Consider the following 17,754-nt stretch of genomic DNA (forward strand, 5'->3'; position numbering starts at 1 on the left):
AATTCCTGCATGCCAGGGTCTTGGTTGTGACTTTACACTCTTTAGCAAATAGGACATGCAGTTCCAATTTTACACACTATGGTGGTGAAACCTGCACTTACTACAGACACCTCTCTAATCAGGACTAGTCTCTATTAAGGACAGACTTTGTGAGCCAAATTTGAAAAATTGATCAAAATGTTATGTATCAAGTAAGAAAATCTGTAAGAATTCTTCAGCATTCCCCAAAGGGTACCATAGATTGACAAATTCATTGTGCTTTAAACCATGTACCCTAAGCTGTGGGGCATTCATAACAGATTTTGGAACCAGCTAAGGAAAGTACATGTTTCTTCTATCTGTCATTGTCCCTCTCCATGGTCCTTTGAAACACATGTCCAAACAATTAAGGCCTGACTTCAGTTTATACAAGTATTCCAAGTTGTTAATTTATTCAAAAGGACTCCCTACTGTGTTCAACGTACAAAAGGTTACAATACAAAATAAAAACCCAAAACTGTTCAATAAAGGTTTTTGATCAAAAATGGAGGGAATATGAAGATATGGAATTTGAACTACAGGATCCACTATAGTCTCATAATTTGAACACAAATGATAAGAATTCATACAAAATGAATACAAAACTACCTGGCCAACACCTACCGATACAAAAGAAAGTGGACCAGGATCAAAGTCATTGTACTCTATTTTTTAAATCAAGGTTTGGAGAATCCCAGTGCATACAGATTGTGTGACAATGCCTCAGCTCTCTTCATTCCTCAATGCGTTTACCATGAAATACTCTCCCCCATATTAATTGTACACAAATTTATATATACAGAATCTTCAAATTTCCATTTCCAAATTGAAATCATTTGCTATTTGAAAAGAAGGGTCTACAGTGTGTAAAAAAATATGAAAGTATAGGTTTTTGCGTCTCAAAGTTCAGTATGCGATCTGCCATTACTGACAACTGTAAAAGCCATGTGTCCTACAACTGGGTATTTCTTCTTATACGTATTTTGAAACACATTTTCTAAATCTTCAAGTTGGCTGTCAGTCAAACCAGTCTGCAAAACAAAAATTGTACATGCAGAATGACGGTGGTAAACTTTCACTCTTTTCTTAGTCAGTACTGTATCATGTGCAAAATCACAAGTAGAACAGTATGAACATCACTTCATATTGATTCACTCACAAAGCAACTGGTTTTGCAGTAAGTTGAACATAAATTCTTTCCCACGTAAACTGTGTCTGCTTCAAATTCTTTCAGTATACCAAGTCCTCTGATAACATGCAAGAACAACACTGTAGATCTCTAACACCTTGGTATCCAAAAAATATTTATTACTTCTTCGATGATAACTGGTGTGCTAGTTCAAGGGTCCAACCATGCATGCTACAGACAAATCTAGCTACTGGCTGCTGTTTTGTCGTGGTCAAATCTAGCTTACCACGTCTGCTGTCAAGTCCTCTGGTGCCAAAGACATCTTGGCAACTGCACGAGTTGAGTCTTTGCCGGTTAGTGCATTGTAAGGAGCATCCTTTCCATAAAACTCTGAATATACATTGAAAAGGAAAAAAAGATATAGGTATAGTGCAAAAGAAGTACATGCATATGAATATTGTTCTGAATATACCTTGTAAATACAAAAATACTATAGGTTGGAGACTCAAGCCAACTAAATATGACAGAAAAGTTATATTTTAGTCTTTTCAATTTAGAGCTTATCACTTACAGAAAGTTGCAGCAACTCTTCAATAAAAAGTCTCTTGCACTTTTTACAAAATGAAACACTAGTGATACACTGTTGTAAGTACCATGTGCTTTGTTTGTGCTAAATTAGCAATGTAGCTAGTATGGCAAGTGCCACACAGTAAGTATGTATCATATGCTATTCCCCTCAGACGAGAGACGAAGGCACAAGCCCAGCAAAATCTTAAAGCTGAACAGACTTCTCACTGTTATATTAGAGAAGCAAAGGGAACAACTGCTGTCGACAGGCTATGCTAGATAGGTTGTTAGTTTTTGTACAAAAATCTGTACAGATCAGTACACTTGCTCTATATTACATTAGGTATGAAGTTGCTATGTATCCCTATTGTCTGCTTCTTATCAAGCATGTATCAATGTTCTGTTTCACAGATGTACTTCCAGTGTTGCTGAAGTAGACTTTAAAAAGCAAGCAAACATACGTATACAGCCAGTTCTTAAAGCACATTACCTGGTGCTGAGCTGACATCAAACACCACTCCTTTCACTGCTAGATATATTGGTAAACGAGGCTGAAAAAAAAGTAGAAAATGTCATGCAGCATTATGTATCAATGCAATGTTATGTTATGCAATGTCCAGTATTAGGCTCACTGAAAGATACTATACAGGTTAAATATACAACTAAACCTGGACATTCCTTACTAGAACCACTTTGTTCAATACCACAAAAACCACTACATCCCTTGTGCCACTTTATCGTAAGCCATTTTTACCCCAAGTGCTATTTTATCCCACATCACTTCCTTCCAAATCTATTATACTAGTATTACATTACTTGAAAGTTTAGCCAATTCCATGAAAAACTTTTGCTTACCAGTAGTTAGGGTTAAGTTTTGGGTTCTTTCACAAGAAATGATTTTATTTTTATTTGACTTGGTTCTTGCTAGTTATGCTATCCTGAAACTTCTTTACGATAGGCATGAAGGTATCAGAAAGGCTACCTCTGTAGGCTTCCCAATTCAGACCACTGCTCATTTGGAAAACTTCATTCATGTCAGGAATAGTTTCAGACTAAAGGTTGCATGAAATCATTATTTGTGGAATGAATTCTTGTTTGAAATGAAGGAGCAATGGGATGAAAACATGGTGGGACAAAATCTGCACAGGGTAATGGGGTTCTGTCATCTTATTATGTATCACACTTTTATTGTCACATATGTGATGTAATTCCTATATTTACAAGCAAGCAATAAAATATTATTATTATTATTATTATTATTATTATTATTGTTGTTATTATTTAGCAGACAGTTTGCCTTAGATATCCTCAAAAAATTATTATTATTATTATTATTATTATTATTATTATATATTAATTGATCGACTGATTGATTGATTGATTGATTGATTAGTAATTAATTAATTAATTAATTAATTACAATTTGACGCTCAGAATGCCTACTGCGCCTGTGATCTGTGTCCCGTTTGCTACGATCCGGACTGTGGCTACCACTGGTTGTGTCGGAGTGGGGAATGGGGCTGAACACAACATCACCAATGGAGAGGCCATGGCAGGGCTACGAATCGTAACCAACTACTGTTAGCGTAACGAACACCACGGCGGTAGTACTAGTAGCGATGGTATACTTGTACTCAAACCATTATCCCCCAGCCCACTGCCAAGTCGACTTCCACACACTGGGATTTAAAGTTTGATTACTTACGACGGAGCCATCATACTTAGCAAGATCTTCATCAGTGAACATACGCAATGGTTCCCGTATTCTATCAGGGGAAGGCCCTTTGGCTTTTTTATCCTTTGTATCTGACTCGTCGGCGGCACCAGGTTTTATGCTAGCAGTAAAAAACAGTACTACTACAACAAGCACGGACGACCAGCTGCAGAAGGCTGCCATCATTGCTTTCCTTACACGTATATTACAAATGTTATGATTGGCTTAATGTTTACGGAAGTTGCGATTTTAGATCAATCAGAGGTTATTTTGCTCCACGCCCATTAACACAGTCTCGCAAGCTGAGCCTCAAACGATAGTAGTCCAAAATTCGTCAAGTAAAATATCAATTTACCAATTAACTTTATTTTTGTGTAAAATTTATTAAATTGAGCACTATTTTCATACGTATAAATTATTTAGAAATATTTGAAAATATTACGAAGAAATACAGTGAATTTTTGTCAAATTTCGATGTTTCCTAAAAATGTGCCGTCATCGCCATATACTGAGAGTACAGTGAAGGGCGGAACAAGACTTGGGAGACTAGCCGGTGGAACGATCGCGGAGAGTTCTACCATCCATCATCATCTGCCATGGATAGTCAAGGCAGAAAAGTTATAGTGTGCGATAATGGAACTGGGGTAAATATTCTTTTAGGTCGGATGATCATCGTGATTCGATGGCGTTTCTTAACGTTATAAAGACAGACAGAGCTAGATGATGTTATTGGAATGTTGACAGGAAGTTGCAATATTCAAAGGTTATCGAATAGGATTCTCACTCGGCCGTGATTGTAGAAAGTTGCTTTTTCTGTTCTTTATACGAAGTCGCAGTTTTGTTCCAAGAAACCGAAAAGATGGTTTGCATGAAGGAGTGTCCCAAAACGAACTTATATCGTTGAATTTAGCAAAAAATCGTGTACGTTTACCGAAACAGGAAGTGAATGAAACTTCTTTCGATCCCCACCCACCCAGACCCAGCCTTCACCTGCTATGTTAAATTCATGCTATTTCTGTTCTAGTTTGTGAAGTGTGGATATGCCGGATCCAACTTTCCAGCCCACATCTTTCCATCAATGGTCGGGAGACCGATTTTGAGATCAACCCAAAAAGTTGGAGACATAGAAGTTAAGGTACGGCCACTTCCTGGTTATGCCAATACTATAATGGTGTACTGTAGGGCTTCTTGCAACACGGGAACCACCTGATAAATAATTAAACTTTATTAGCTTTTGGAGCATAGTTTAACCCTTTCACCCCCAGTTCCCTGTGTACAGGTCCAACTTTACCATAGAAAACAATGGATTTGAGAAAAACCATATTGGTGAAAGGGTTAAGTTACAAACTACTCTGCAGGGATGAACAGTTTTTCCAGACGCACCCAGTCCTCTCTTACCTGGACAAGTGCATTTGTTTTGCTTCTCATGCACCAAAACAATTTCTAGTAGTCGGTTGGCAGTGCTTAACGGGACTACCAGACAAAGTTGCAGTGTCACTTGACCCAAAATATGTTATTTTCATTGGTTATTGAAATTTCAATTTTCCAAATGTATTTGCTGAGCCCAAAGCTGTGAATTTGTTTTACCTGCAGTGTAGTTTGCAGAAATGACCAAATCCTCCAGCCAAGCAGGCATATTCAGTTACATCATTAAACTTTGTTCACAACAACAACATTTATTAGTAATACTCCATTTCAAACAACTCAGCCTTAATCAACAGTGTAAGAATTATTTGGGCATCATAGAGAATACCAAGTTTTAAATAATTTTAGTCAAATAGAAACAGAAATCTGACATTTTATGATATCAGTTAGTTTATGTCTGTGTAAATTGCAATATTAACATCCTGATATTTCCCAAATATAAGCAAATTTGGATTTAACCAAAGGTATTTGATCTAAAGAATATAAAGAATACCATTCAGCAGCTGGAGAAGATAACTTGGTTTCGTTTCTGCCATGGATGTTGGTCCTTTTTCTGCCGTGGATGTTGGTCCTTTTTCTGCCGTGGATGTTGGTCCTTTTGCGGCCATGGATGTTGGTCCTTTCAGAATTTTGTTTCCTATCAGATGATGCCAAACTTAGGCAGACTATCAGTGATGTTATGCTCAAATTTTTCCCTTGTTGGATCATCCTGCAGGATTTAATGGTTGGAGATGAAGCTAGTCAGCTGCGTTCTATGCTTGAAGTAGTCTATCCAATGGAAAATGGAATTGTTCGTAATTGGGATGACATGGTACATGTGTGGGATTACACATTTGGAGAGTCGAAACTCAATGTTAACCCAAAAGAATGCAAAATACTCCTAACAGAACCACCAATGAACCCGTCAAAGAACAGAGAAAGGATGATTGAAGTGAGTTATTCTTCTTTTTTGTCAATTCAGATAATTGTACAGATCATTTGTCTCTAATTATGGACATTATTGTACACCTGTGTATGTAACCTATTGAGTTTTGATGTACAGTAGTAAGTTTTGATGTCAGAGTGCATGGAATCCAATAATTTTGATTTCGAGTACAATGACTTTAGGTTTTATTGGGTATTATGTGACCTTAGCAGTGTTGCCGCCAGGACGCGCCCTTGCGACAATGTCCCCCAAACGAGACCCGTTGTCCCGCATTCTTGCGTCCTGCGGGTCACCTCGGGCGCACTTTTGAGCCACCTTGTGACGGTGTCGTCTGCAAGTAATATCTGACACTGACGGCGACCTTTTGTTTGCATGTTTCTTTCGAGGCTTTTATTTACGTACTTTCAGAGCTAATTAAAACCGTACACTTGATATTACAATTTGCTTTGATTTGTAGTCCGACAGAGCTCTGATTGGCGGCAGATACCGCATACTGCTACAATTACTTCCGCAAAATTCAATCGTAGTCCGGCCGCTTGACATTTGTTTTGTGAAACAAATAAGTTGCAAAATGATACAAATTTGATTGACGACTAGTGCATTTTCTTTTCGTTCGCGGAAAATTCCATTCTATTGCCATGCATCGACAGTTGAACGGCATTTCGGTAGGCAAGTTCAATATGGCAGGACGTCAAAAGCGAATTACATCATTTTTCACGAGTCCAATTCGGAGTTTGTCAACCGATCGCGATCGCAATGACGATCAAACACCGTCTGTTGCCCAGGGTGATGACTCACACTCGACGCGATCTGATTGTAACACATGACACAGTGCGATCCACCAGATTCGAAGAAAAAGAAAACCACGGAACGAAAGTTTCAACAGAGTTGGAGGAAAAATGAAAAGTATTCTAACTGGTTGGAATACAAGAGTGAAAAGAAACAGATACATTGCAAGATTTGTCCTGAAACTGGCAAGCAAAATACGTTTACTGAACAGTCTGGATGTGCAAACTTCCGTACATCAACACATTAGACCGCCTCATGCGCGGTAGTGATCACTTGCAAGCAATTGAAGAAGTCGTCTTGTTTCGACACCGCCGTCAATCGAGCTCTGTCAGAAAACGATCAAGGTATTATATCGGCAATGCAGTCGGTTTATTGGTTGGCAAAGGAGGACATTGCCACACGAAAATATGAATCACTTCTTGAAATTCCTGAAATTGCAAGGCGTTCAAACTGTGGATAAGTTTCGGATCGGAGAGAATGCAAGTTACACCTCCCGAAAAACTGCCCAAGAGATACGAAAAGTGATTGCTGATGTTTATGTTGTCCCCAAAATATACAAAATGTCCCCAAAAATAGACAGTAGCGGGACACAGTGTCCCCTGGTTTAAAAGTCCTGGCTGCAACACTGCCTTTGACCTTATAACACCTTTATATCAACATTGGGAAAAACGAGATTTTACATTTTTTGCAAAACACACATTTAAACTTTCAGTAAGTTACGCTGTGAATAATGGTGTGTCCAAAACCTGTGAATTTTATGAAATTATGCTGGTGAACTACAATGTTGACCACTTGAATAGTGCTGCATGGGTTGAAGTTTTGTTCTGTTCACTTAGCGGATGCACTGAACGCGTTCCCAGTCTGACACACGTTCCACCTGACATAGTGAGCAATTGGCATCCTCAAAACGCTAAAATTGGACTAAAAAGACATATGATAATAAGGTTATTCACAAAATAGCGGACTCTGTGTCTTCGTACATCGTACGCTTTGGTATTGACCTCGACAAGTTGGCACTTCGAGTCTGTAAATGAGATTTGCTTTCTGATTATGTTCTGATATTCTTGAAATATTTCAGATGATGTTTGAAAATTACCAGGTTGCCGGCTGTTACATCGCTATTCAGGCTGTACTTACACTTTATGCACAAGGTTAGTGTCAACTTCTATGTAATAAATGACTAAAAGTTTACTACAGGCCTTGAAGTTAACTTACTTATGTGGTACAGTCCAAGTGGACAACCATTTCCAAAAATTAGTTTTGCCAAGAAAACGTCTTGTGGTCAGCTTTTACCCCAACCGCACATCTAATTTTATTTTACATGATTCCTGTGTCTGAAAATCTGAGATGAGTATCATACTCTGACATCATCTCCCATTTACTGTAGTTTTCATAGTCAGTAAGGCAACGCAATGACAGTGGTGGAAAGCACTTTCAAGCCCAAATTGTACTAAAACTCTACCACAAAACAATCAGTTGTCTTGTTTGTTTAAGCAAATGAATATGAGACAAACTGTACACCATCCTCCACATCCTATCTTTTATCGTCCTTCATGGCCAAAGAAGATTTAACATGAATATATTACAGATGATGATCAATTGATCATTGTTGTTCAAATTTTACCAAGATACAATCACTGACATTCAGAAAAGCATACTAGCAAGCTCAGAGCCAACACATCTAATTCAGCTGTATAGTATGGTTTCATTCCATGACACAACAATAAGTGGTAGTTCCATTGGACAACCACTGCCAGAAATAAGTTAGACCAAGGCAGTGATTGGTTTTTCTAGGACCGGGGACTACTGTTAATTTAGAGCCATGTACCCGGTACTATACAATGTAAAGTCTGATTTGACACTGAAGTACTGTTCTCAAATTTTGCAACAATTGGTCAGTAGATCATGAATTACCAAAGCATTGTGTGATTGTTTTTGTATACCAAGAAACTTCAAATCAAATAGCTATAGGATAATTGGCCAACTGAAGTAGTATTTTGACCTTGTCCAGCACATATGGCTTACATAAAGATTTGGAAGGGGTAGAATATTTTAGTGAGCAACATTTGAACAAAGAGTCTTATATACCAAGTTGAAGACCTGTGCTTGCCATCATAAAAAATGATGGATTGTGACTGCTGGAACATTTAACTTTTAACAGACTTTTCATTCTGTTTCTGTTTACTTCAGCTGTTTATAAAAAAGTTTGCCAGCTAACATTTGTAAATGCCAATGTCTCAGAAAAGTTAGTGAGGAGCATTGTTCATTTGACTCTTTGCAGTGGATTTGTAATGTCATTGTAATTTGCCCTTATTCTAGGTCTGCTTACTGGTGTAGTGATAGATTCAGGAGATGGTGTGACTCACATCTGTCCAGTCTATGAAGGTTTTGCTCTTCCCCATCTCACAAAACGTCTAGATATTGCAGGGAGAGACGTCACCAAGTACCTTATCAAAGTGAGTCAGAACAGACAGTCATGGCAATAGTGCCATGACAGGTACAATAACTTGGGGTCTATCTTATGCCATGAGTTGTGTAACCAAGTGCAGTGTTCCATGATATTCTGTACCCATGTTTTTATGTACAATACCAAAAAGGAATACCAGCATCAGTAGACAAATGATTGTTGCAAAACAGGAAAATTGAAAACCATGGTAAATGTCACAATTTCTCCACTGATGACATTATGTTATTATTCAGCTTACAAATCCTGCATTCTACAATATCAGAAAGACATATTCCGATTTACTTGTGAAAAGAACAAAGGATTAAAATATCTTTAAATAGTAGTCAGTATCATTAAATTGTTTCAAGCCTTCAAAATTACCTCCCAGAAAGGAAACCTTGAACATTAGGTGTTTCAGCGACCATGATGTCTGCTCATGTTTGCTGTCTGTGATGATGAATTGTCTTCTGACACAACTGTGAAGAAGCTACATCGACATAATCCTCTAAGAAGTGCTGAACAGACAAACACATGAGTCCATCATGGTGAATTTGAACCTCTTGTTCTGTCATCTACCGTGTGCCTTCCAGAAATCATGATGGGAATAACATAGATTTTGCACATTCTTGCATATATCATGTGTCAGCATTGCAATGCAGTGTGTGTTCAAACTTTTCAAGTCCTGTCAGCCTCAACACATTACTGATTGAGAAATTTGCATAAGAGTAGACTACATTATACCTTCTTTTTATTTCCTGACAGTTACTCCTTCTTCACGGTTATGCATTCAACCACTCTGCTGATTTTGAAACTGTTCGTATGCTGAAAGAAAAACTTTGCTACGTTGCGTAAGTCCATCTGTAATTCACTGTTTTCCAGACATTTGAACATCATGTGTGTAAAAGCAAGACCAGTGTATCAGGAAGTTAATAAGAGATGTGTGATATACAGACTGCTAACTTGGTCTCTTGGTTTTATATGCTGACAGCATACTTCCTCTTGGTATTGAAACAAGTAAACAGGATCTCTACACAGATGACAGGTTTTCAGAAATGTAACATCATGATTTTTGTAGAACTACAACAACAGTAGGGAAGAAAGCCATGTGTGTATCCAATTTTTTATCCAATATTCAGTTCCATGAAGAACAAAGGGAATATTGGAAAATGACAATGCTAGTAGACGAAATACAAATCAATGTGTCCTTTGTTAATGGGAATACTCTTTCAGTATGATAGAACTAATAAAAAACAGTTTTGCTGAAAATTTTACTTTTTAATAACATCAACAAAACCTGGTAAAATGCAAGTGTTAGCAATCCCATGCAATGTGATATATATACCACAGCATGATACAAGTTGTTTACTGTCAGAGGTCATGATATGATTAGAAACAAAGGTCTTCTGAATTCCTACCAGCTTTCACTCTTTAGCTCACTGCTGTAATTTAATCAAACTGCTGAATTCCTACCAGCTTTCACTCTTTAGCTCACTGCTGTAATTTAATCAAACTGCTCAAGAATGAAAAAGATTTACATAGCTATTCCTCTAACAGAACAGTAAGCTGAAGGCAAATAACAGCTAAAATTGTGTCCTTTTTAACAGTCATCACCAAATTAGCCATAGAATGTGCACATATGAGTGCCTATTGGTAGGCGTTCCACTCTTAAAAGACTCTAATTCATAGTGGCTATTATGTTGCAGGTATGATGTTGAACAAGAACAAAAGTTGGCTCTAGAGACGACAGTTCTAGTTGAGTCCTACACAGTAAGTGATTGCAACTCCTTTGAAGCCAATGCATATTTTAAAAGTGTGCTCCAGCTTAAACAGTGATTGTTGTTTCAGAGTAATAAAGGCACAAGGCTCTGCAATACTGCTTAAAAAATGTTAATACTGCACTTCTGAACAATAAAGTGCCATAACTTTGAATGTTGTTATATATTCATTATAAGATTGTTGTAAGATGTCATGTATCATTTTGATATTTTTTAATCAAAGGATGAGGTACACAAGAAAATGGACAGTTTTACAATGTTGATTTGTTACATTTGAAGAAGTTAAATTGCAAATCAGTGTTTGAGGTTTGAAAACCTCTCTTGAGTTTGTGAGTAAAAATTTTAAAGATGGAAATGATCAGATGTGTAATGTCTCTCCCCTCTGTCCCCCACACAGCTACCAGATGGCAGGGTCATCAAGGTCGGAGGTGAAAGGTTTGAAGCACCAGAGGCTCTCTTTCAGCCTCATCTCATCAATGTGGAAGGAGTAGGAGTGGCTGAATTGCTCTTCAACACTATTCAGGCAGCTGACATAGATACCAGGCCGGAATTTTACAAACACATTGTGCTGTCAGGTGGTTCTACCATGTATCCCGGTCTGCCGTCCAGACTTGAAAGAGAAATCAAACAGTTATACCTGGAAAGGGTGCTTAAAGGAGCCACAGATAAACTCTCCGTAAGTTGATTTTACATATTAAATTATTAAATAGCTTTATTTATGAGTTATGTAGGAGTCATAAATGCATCTTTGGCTCATGTTTGTATGTGTAATGTGTATCTGGGTTTAGTTTTGTTTTACAGGTACCATTGTATCTGTCCAAGTTTCTAATTCAGAGCTAACTCATCAGTGTAATGTACTTTTAGCTCCGCTGTCAGCGACGCGGAGCTTATCAAATAGGTTGATTTCCGTCGTCGTCCGTCGTCCGTCGTCCGTCGTCCGTCGTCGTCGTCGTCGTCCGTCAACAATTGCCTTCTCCTCTGAAACCGCAAGTCCAATTGCTTTGAAATTTTATATGCGGTTCACTTGGGGTGACCTCACTTAAGTTTGTTCAAATCGTGGTGAAATTTGCATATTTGTATTTTTGGGGCATTTTTTGGTGTTTTTGGTAAAAAATCTTCTTTTCTCAAACCGCTTGTCCGATTGCTTTGAAATTTAATATGCAGTTTACTTATGGTGACTTCAGTCAGATTTCTTCAAATCGTGGTGAAATTTGCATATTTGTATTTTTAAGGCAATTTTTGTCATTTTTGGTAAAAAAATCTTTAAAAATCTTCTTCTTCAAAACTACCGGTCAGATAGCTTTGAAATTTGGTACATATGTCCCTAGGGATGATCTATTTAAGATTTGTTCAAATTGTGAAGAAATATGCAAATTTGCATTTTTAAGGCAATTTTTGCCATTTTTGGTCAAAAAATGTATTTCTCAAAAAGTACTGGTCTGATAGTTTTGAAATTTGGTATACAGGTTTCTATAGATGCACTTAGTAATATATATTGAATTTCTGATGAAATCTGTAATTTTGTATTTTTGGGCAATTTTTGCCATTTTTGGTCAAAAATGTGTATTGCCAAAACTACTCATCTGATAGCTTTGAAATTTGGTATAGAGGTTCCTACACATGAACTAAATGATATGTATTGAAATTATGATGAAATCTGCAATTTTGTATTTTTGGGGCAATTTTTGCCATTTTTGGTCAAAAAATGTGTATTTCCAAAAGTACTCATCTGATAGCTTTGCAATTTAGTATACAGGTTCCTACAGATCACCTTAATGATATTTGTAGAAATTATGATGAAATCTGCGATTTTGTAATTTTGGGGCAATTTTGCTATTTTTGGTCAAAAAACGTGTTTCTCAAAAAGTACTGGTCTGATAGCTTTGAAATTTGGTATACAGGTTCCTACAGATGAGCTAAGTAATATATATTTAATTTCTCCTGAAATCTGTAATTTTGTATTTTTGGGGCAATTTTTGCAATTTTAGGTCAAAAAATGTGTATTTCAACAACTGCTCATCTGATAGCTTTGAAATTTGGTATACAGGTTTCCATAGATGAACTACATGATATTTATTGAAATAATGATGAAATCTGCAATTTTGAATTTTGTGGCAATTTTTCCCATTTTTGGTCAAAATATGTGTTTCTCAAAAAGTACTGGTCTAACAGCTTTGAAATTTGGTATACAGGTTTCTATAGATGAACTCAATTTGATCTTTTGAAATTATGATGAAATCTGCAATTTTTATTTTTAGGGGGCAATTGTTGCCATTTTTTGGTCAGAAAATTTTATTCTCAAAACACTACTCATCAGATAGCTTTGGTTGACATGTTCCTAGGGATGATCCGATGTGATATATTCAAAGTATGATGAAATCTTCAATTGTGTATTTTTGCAGCTTATTTTAGCCACTTTTTTCTGGCCACTGCATTGAGCTATCAAAGATTTCCTCCTTCTTCATCAACATGTGTCAAATATAGTTATTCTCTACATAAACACAGCGGAGCTATATCGGCCGCTAGGTCGCTTGTAGTTTATTCCTTTGATTTGTGATCCAAGTAAATTAGAACGGTGTGTTTTCAGAGAATGAAACAAGCTGGTGAATCATACTGAAGAATGTGATCAAAAGCAATTGTGCTCAATTTTATTGAGTAATCATATCTGCATCATGTCCAGAATTGAATATACATTAAAGGGACAAAGTCAGCCATTTTTCATGAATTTTGTTTGATGCGAGATACTACTTATATTGTTTGACATGTTGAAAGATACTGAATGAACATATTCGAGCCTGGTTTTAGACACGATAAACAAAACAATTGTGAAAATGAATTAATGGTCATGACCATTAATTCATTTTCGCCATGGATTCATTGATCATGTCTAAAACCGGGATCAAATATATGCATGGTCACCCATTCGTTCAGTATCTTTTGACATGTCAAACAATATAAGTAGTATCTCGCATCAAACAAAATTCATGAAAAATGGCCGACTTTGTTCCTTTAATTTTAGTACAAATGATTGAAAATACAAATATAAATGCCCCATTGAGGGTAATGTAATTCTATGTCTAATAAGGAAATCCTGCTGCTGAAAGAATATTTGTATGAGACAATTCAAATAAAGGTTGCCTATAAGCAGCCACAAAGCAGTGGTGGATGCATTAAATTACAAGAAAACGTGTTCTCACATTTTTGTTTCAGAAATTCAAAATCAGAATAGAAGACCCTCCGAGACGTAAACACATGGTGTTCCTTGGAGGTGCCGTTTTAGCTGACATTATGAAAGACAAAGATTCGTTCTGGATGTCCAGAGAGGAGTACCAGGAGAAAGGAATCAAAGTTTTAGAAAAACTGGGGGTTAAAGTATAAATAAAATCTGAAGGGGAGGGAGGGATTTCCATAGGGGGAAGGTTGGGTGTTTTTTTTTACAATTGCCAGGTATTTTGCTAGCCATAGTCAATAGTTGGTAGGAATTAAAAGGAAGAATGTTATTGTAAAAAGTCAGTTTTATTTACAGAGAATTATAAAGAATGTAAATTGTTTTTGGAAAAAAATCATGGAGCCAGATGCAGTTGCTTCTTCTAAATTGTTTTTGTTTCCTTTTTCCTGTTTATGTATACGCAACCTCTTGGTTTCCAGGGCAGGAGCAAGTCACAGTATGAATGCACATCTCTCAGTATTTCACTATTTCTGTGTGGCATTGATCAAGTGAGAGGGCTTGCATTGTTTCCTCGGGTAGGAATTTTGAAGTAGCCATCAGCAAGGTGCTGGTAATGCATGAAAGGGATCACTGTTACAAAAGTCAAGGTTTCTGTAATGCATGCATATTCACAGAGTTAAACATCCACAACAGCAGAAGTCAGATGTTATCATCCTGGCACCATGTATTCTTTGTTGAACATCTGGAGTTTCAGACTGTGCCAGAAGGCCAAAGTTAGTTAACATTTTGTATAAATCTCGTCTACATATTTCTCTTGTATTTTTGTGAACCCCTATTTGACGTGGTTCACCCCTTCATTGTTGTATTTTTTGTTCTGATCACACAGCATCAAGTTGAGCAAAGGTTATGTGCAAAATCAGAAACTTACGGATGGATCCAGTAATATTCCAGAATTTTTTAAATAGATTTCTTTTCTGAGAACAGAATAAAAGTCTTGTTTGATCACACTGTAATACTATGTGCAGAGGCGAAATCAGTTTCAAACAAGCAGCTATCATAAATACATGAATATTCAGAATATTCAAAAACCTTGCCATTTTCAACAATACACGTTTTGTGATATGATATGCAGATGTCTTTCAATTGAGTTTGTTTCCAGTACATCCTAGTTCATTTCTCGTTTGAATTATCTGATTGTGGCCTAAAGAGATGATTTGTTAAAGAATGGTAGTGCCAGGTTACCATCCCGTCATTAATAACGAATTGAAAATATTACAATTGTTAGAAAAGAAATAAACCTATATACAGAATTTTGAAATCAAGAAGATTAGCTCATGATACGGTTCTTTTACCCATTATATCAAGTAGTGGAATTCATGTTTGATTACTTGTAAGCTGTTGACCAAATGTAACTCTGTAACTTGGTTTTATCTGTTTGATATGAAAAACCACTTTAACAAGGGCAACTTCCTGGTGGTATGATCAAATTGATTGTTATCTTTTTCATAATTCAAAGTTCCAGTAGGATTATTCCATTTACTGATTTTTATATTGGCCCAGTAGTCAGTTGTGCATATGCGTCATCTTTGAATCCTGAGAAGCACACCTGTAAGGCCTTTACTTACTCAGCCTTATTGTTCAAGCAGAGCATTGGCAGTGCAATGAAATGTCCATCTCAGTAGAAGACGCAGGGAGAGCGGCTGTTTTAATCCAAGAGAAAAGACTAGACTCAACAGAGGTGGGGGAAATATGAACGTCTGCAAGACCCTTCAATTCCTCAAATGTGGCGTTTGCTGAACCTTGGCAGTGACACCACCTTATCCTTGCAGCGTGGTACAATATCATTCATGTGCATAAATGTAATAATGAATTCATTTAAAATATGTATTACCAGTCAAAAGCATATTATAGTGACTCATTGTTACAGATAATTCATAGAGAGTGTCATTGGCACAGGATAACTACTTTCCTTTGAGTGGACAAATTACATTCTCGATCAGAAAAATATTATTTCTGAAAACACTGAAATAAGTATCGAAATCTGTATACACTTGATGTAGTATACTGTTTAAACATGAAGCAAATGTGAACTGTTAATCTTTTCTATCTCTGCTTGATCTTAAATTAGAAATATAATACCAGGGAAATCAAAATGGACCACACAATCGTATCGCAGTCTTACAAAATTATTTTATTTAAACAGCTTTCTGTAATATACCCGTAGTAGTTTCCTCCTTAAGTTTTGTATGTATCTATACAGTGCATCTTCTTGAATAGATACATTGTGAAAAACCAATGTATGGTAATTTTTTTTTCAACAATGAGGTGCTTGGTGCTTCTTTTCAGAAATTCTCAACTGTATTGTACCATAGCATCAAATTGAATCTGTGATCAATAAAACATGAGAAATAAACACCATTGTACCTTGGAGTTAAAGGTTTCATTTGTTTTATTCTTTTAGACATTTAAGGAGTGAGCATTGCTATATTTCAGTGTTATTACTGTGAATTTTTGTTTCTAAGAAACAAGTTGTGTTGCTGTACCATATGGTTTGTGTTTCAAATGTCTTCAGCAGCCCTGGGTAGGGGATACAGCATGTAGATATTTGAATGACACACAGGTCATTGCATTTGCCATCAATTACTCCTTACAATTATGTAGTAGTGCCCTACTTATGGATTGAATATGTCTGTGTTTCAAAGACACCAGTTGTGTCATGTGCCATCTTTTTCACCATCCAATCATAGTTGTGTGAGACCAGAGTTTTCATGGGTTGTCACTGATCATGTTTCATTCAGTTTAATGAAATCACTTTTTGAAGGAAGCAATAACGCCTAAAGATACAACTTCCTGTGGAGGTTACAAAATCTAACAGCTGTTCCATTCTTTCAAGTTGTGTACCTCTGCAGCCTTTCTTTCCAATTTTTCAATTTTTATTCAATAATATGAAGGTGACTATTCAAACTGCCTCATTTCTCAAAGTTCCTGTGCTTTGCCACCTATAGCGTATGCATGAAATATTGTTATTGGAGATTTTAATATATTATGCTACCATGCATCATTCTGATTGGACGAGAGCTATACTATTTGAGCATTGCTAAAACGGGTCCGTAAACCAGCATAGAGGGTTAATGTGGAAACCAATAAAAGGAAGGGCATTTAGCTTGCGAGGAAATTTTGGGGGGTGATAAATATATAAATAAAATAAATAGTTAATTTAATAATTAGTATTTTGCAAACACAGGTGTAGACTTTTTCATCCTCATTTTAGAAATGCCTCACTGTACTTTTGGCACTTTGCCATACTTGCACTGTCACTTTTTGTAGTCTGCTTCATCGTCTCAGGTGCTGAATTTTTGAATTTTTGACGTCAGTTTGTGCATTAAGGGCTTAAAGTGATGAGAATACCCCACTAAGACGACAGAGACACACAAGTTGATATAATAGCAATAACACCCACCACAGTCAGGTATACACTCAATTTTGGTACAATTCGTGGCATATAGCAAGAGCCAAAATCTCATGTATACACACCTGTGGTGGGGGTTATTGCTTAATTTTAATGACACGTCATTGCGACACATACCTGATTGACATACACATGGATGTGGACACACATTTTTCATGTCCCCCTGGAGCTGCCAGCTGTTTAATTTGCATAAGATTTAGTACATTGTGACATCACTGTGTTACCCAATCAACACAGTGAAGCAGATCTTCATCTCAAGGGGTGAGACATTTGTGACGATATTAAAAGGATAAAGGATAATTGCAAAAGGCTTACCATGTGATAAGAC

General features: G+C 36.7%; 2 protein-coding genes across 2 annotated transcripts; one reads left to right on the top strand and one right to left on the bottom strand.

The window, feature by feature from the left end:
- Positions 1-402: 402 nt before the first annotated feature.
- LOC139149963 (neudesin-like) lies at positions 403-3,729 on the bottom strand. The gene is made up of 4 exons (XM_070722057.1): positions 3,420-3,729; positions 2,205-2,265; positions 1,434-1,537; positions 403-1,049 (listed from the first exon to the last, which is right to left on the bottom strand). Exons 1-4 carry the CDS (start codon positions 3,612-3,614, stop codon positions 918-920), a joined length of 492 nt encoding a protein of 163 aa, XP_070578158.1. The 5' UTR covers positions 3,615-3,729; the 3' UTR covers positions 403-917.
- A 182-nt stretch (positions 3,730-3,911) lies between these two features.
- LOC139149960 (actin-related protein 2-B) lies at positions 3,912-16,387 on the top strand. The gene is made up of 9 exons (XM_070722050.1): positions 3,912-4,072; positions 4,453-4,563; positions 5,569-5,784; positions 7,646-7,718; positions 8,887-9,023; positions 9,776-9,861; positions 10,717-10,780; positions 11,186-11,464; positions 13,999-16,387. Exons 1-9 carry the CDS (start codon positions 4,025-4,027, stop codon positions 14,164-14,166), a joined length of 1,182 nt encoding a protein of 393 aa, XP_070578151.1. The 5' UTR covers positions 3,912-4,024; the 3' UTR covers positions 14,167-16,387.
- Positions 16,388-17,754: the final 1,367 nt, after the last annotated feature.

Source organism: Ptychodera flava, chromosome 14 (genome assembly GCF_041260155.1).
Source record: "Ptychodera flava strain L36383 chromosome 14, AS_Pfla_20210202, whole genome shotgun sequence".
Taxonomy (NCBI): Eukaryota; Metazoa; Hemichordata; class Enteropneusta; family Ptychoderidae; genus Ptychodera; species Ptychodera flava.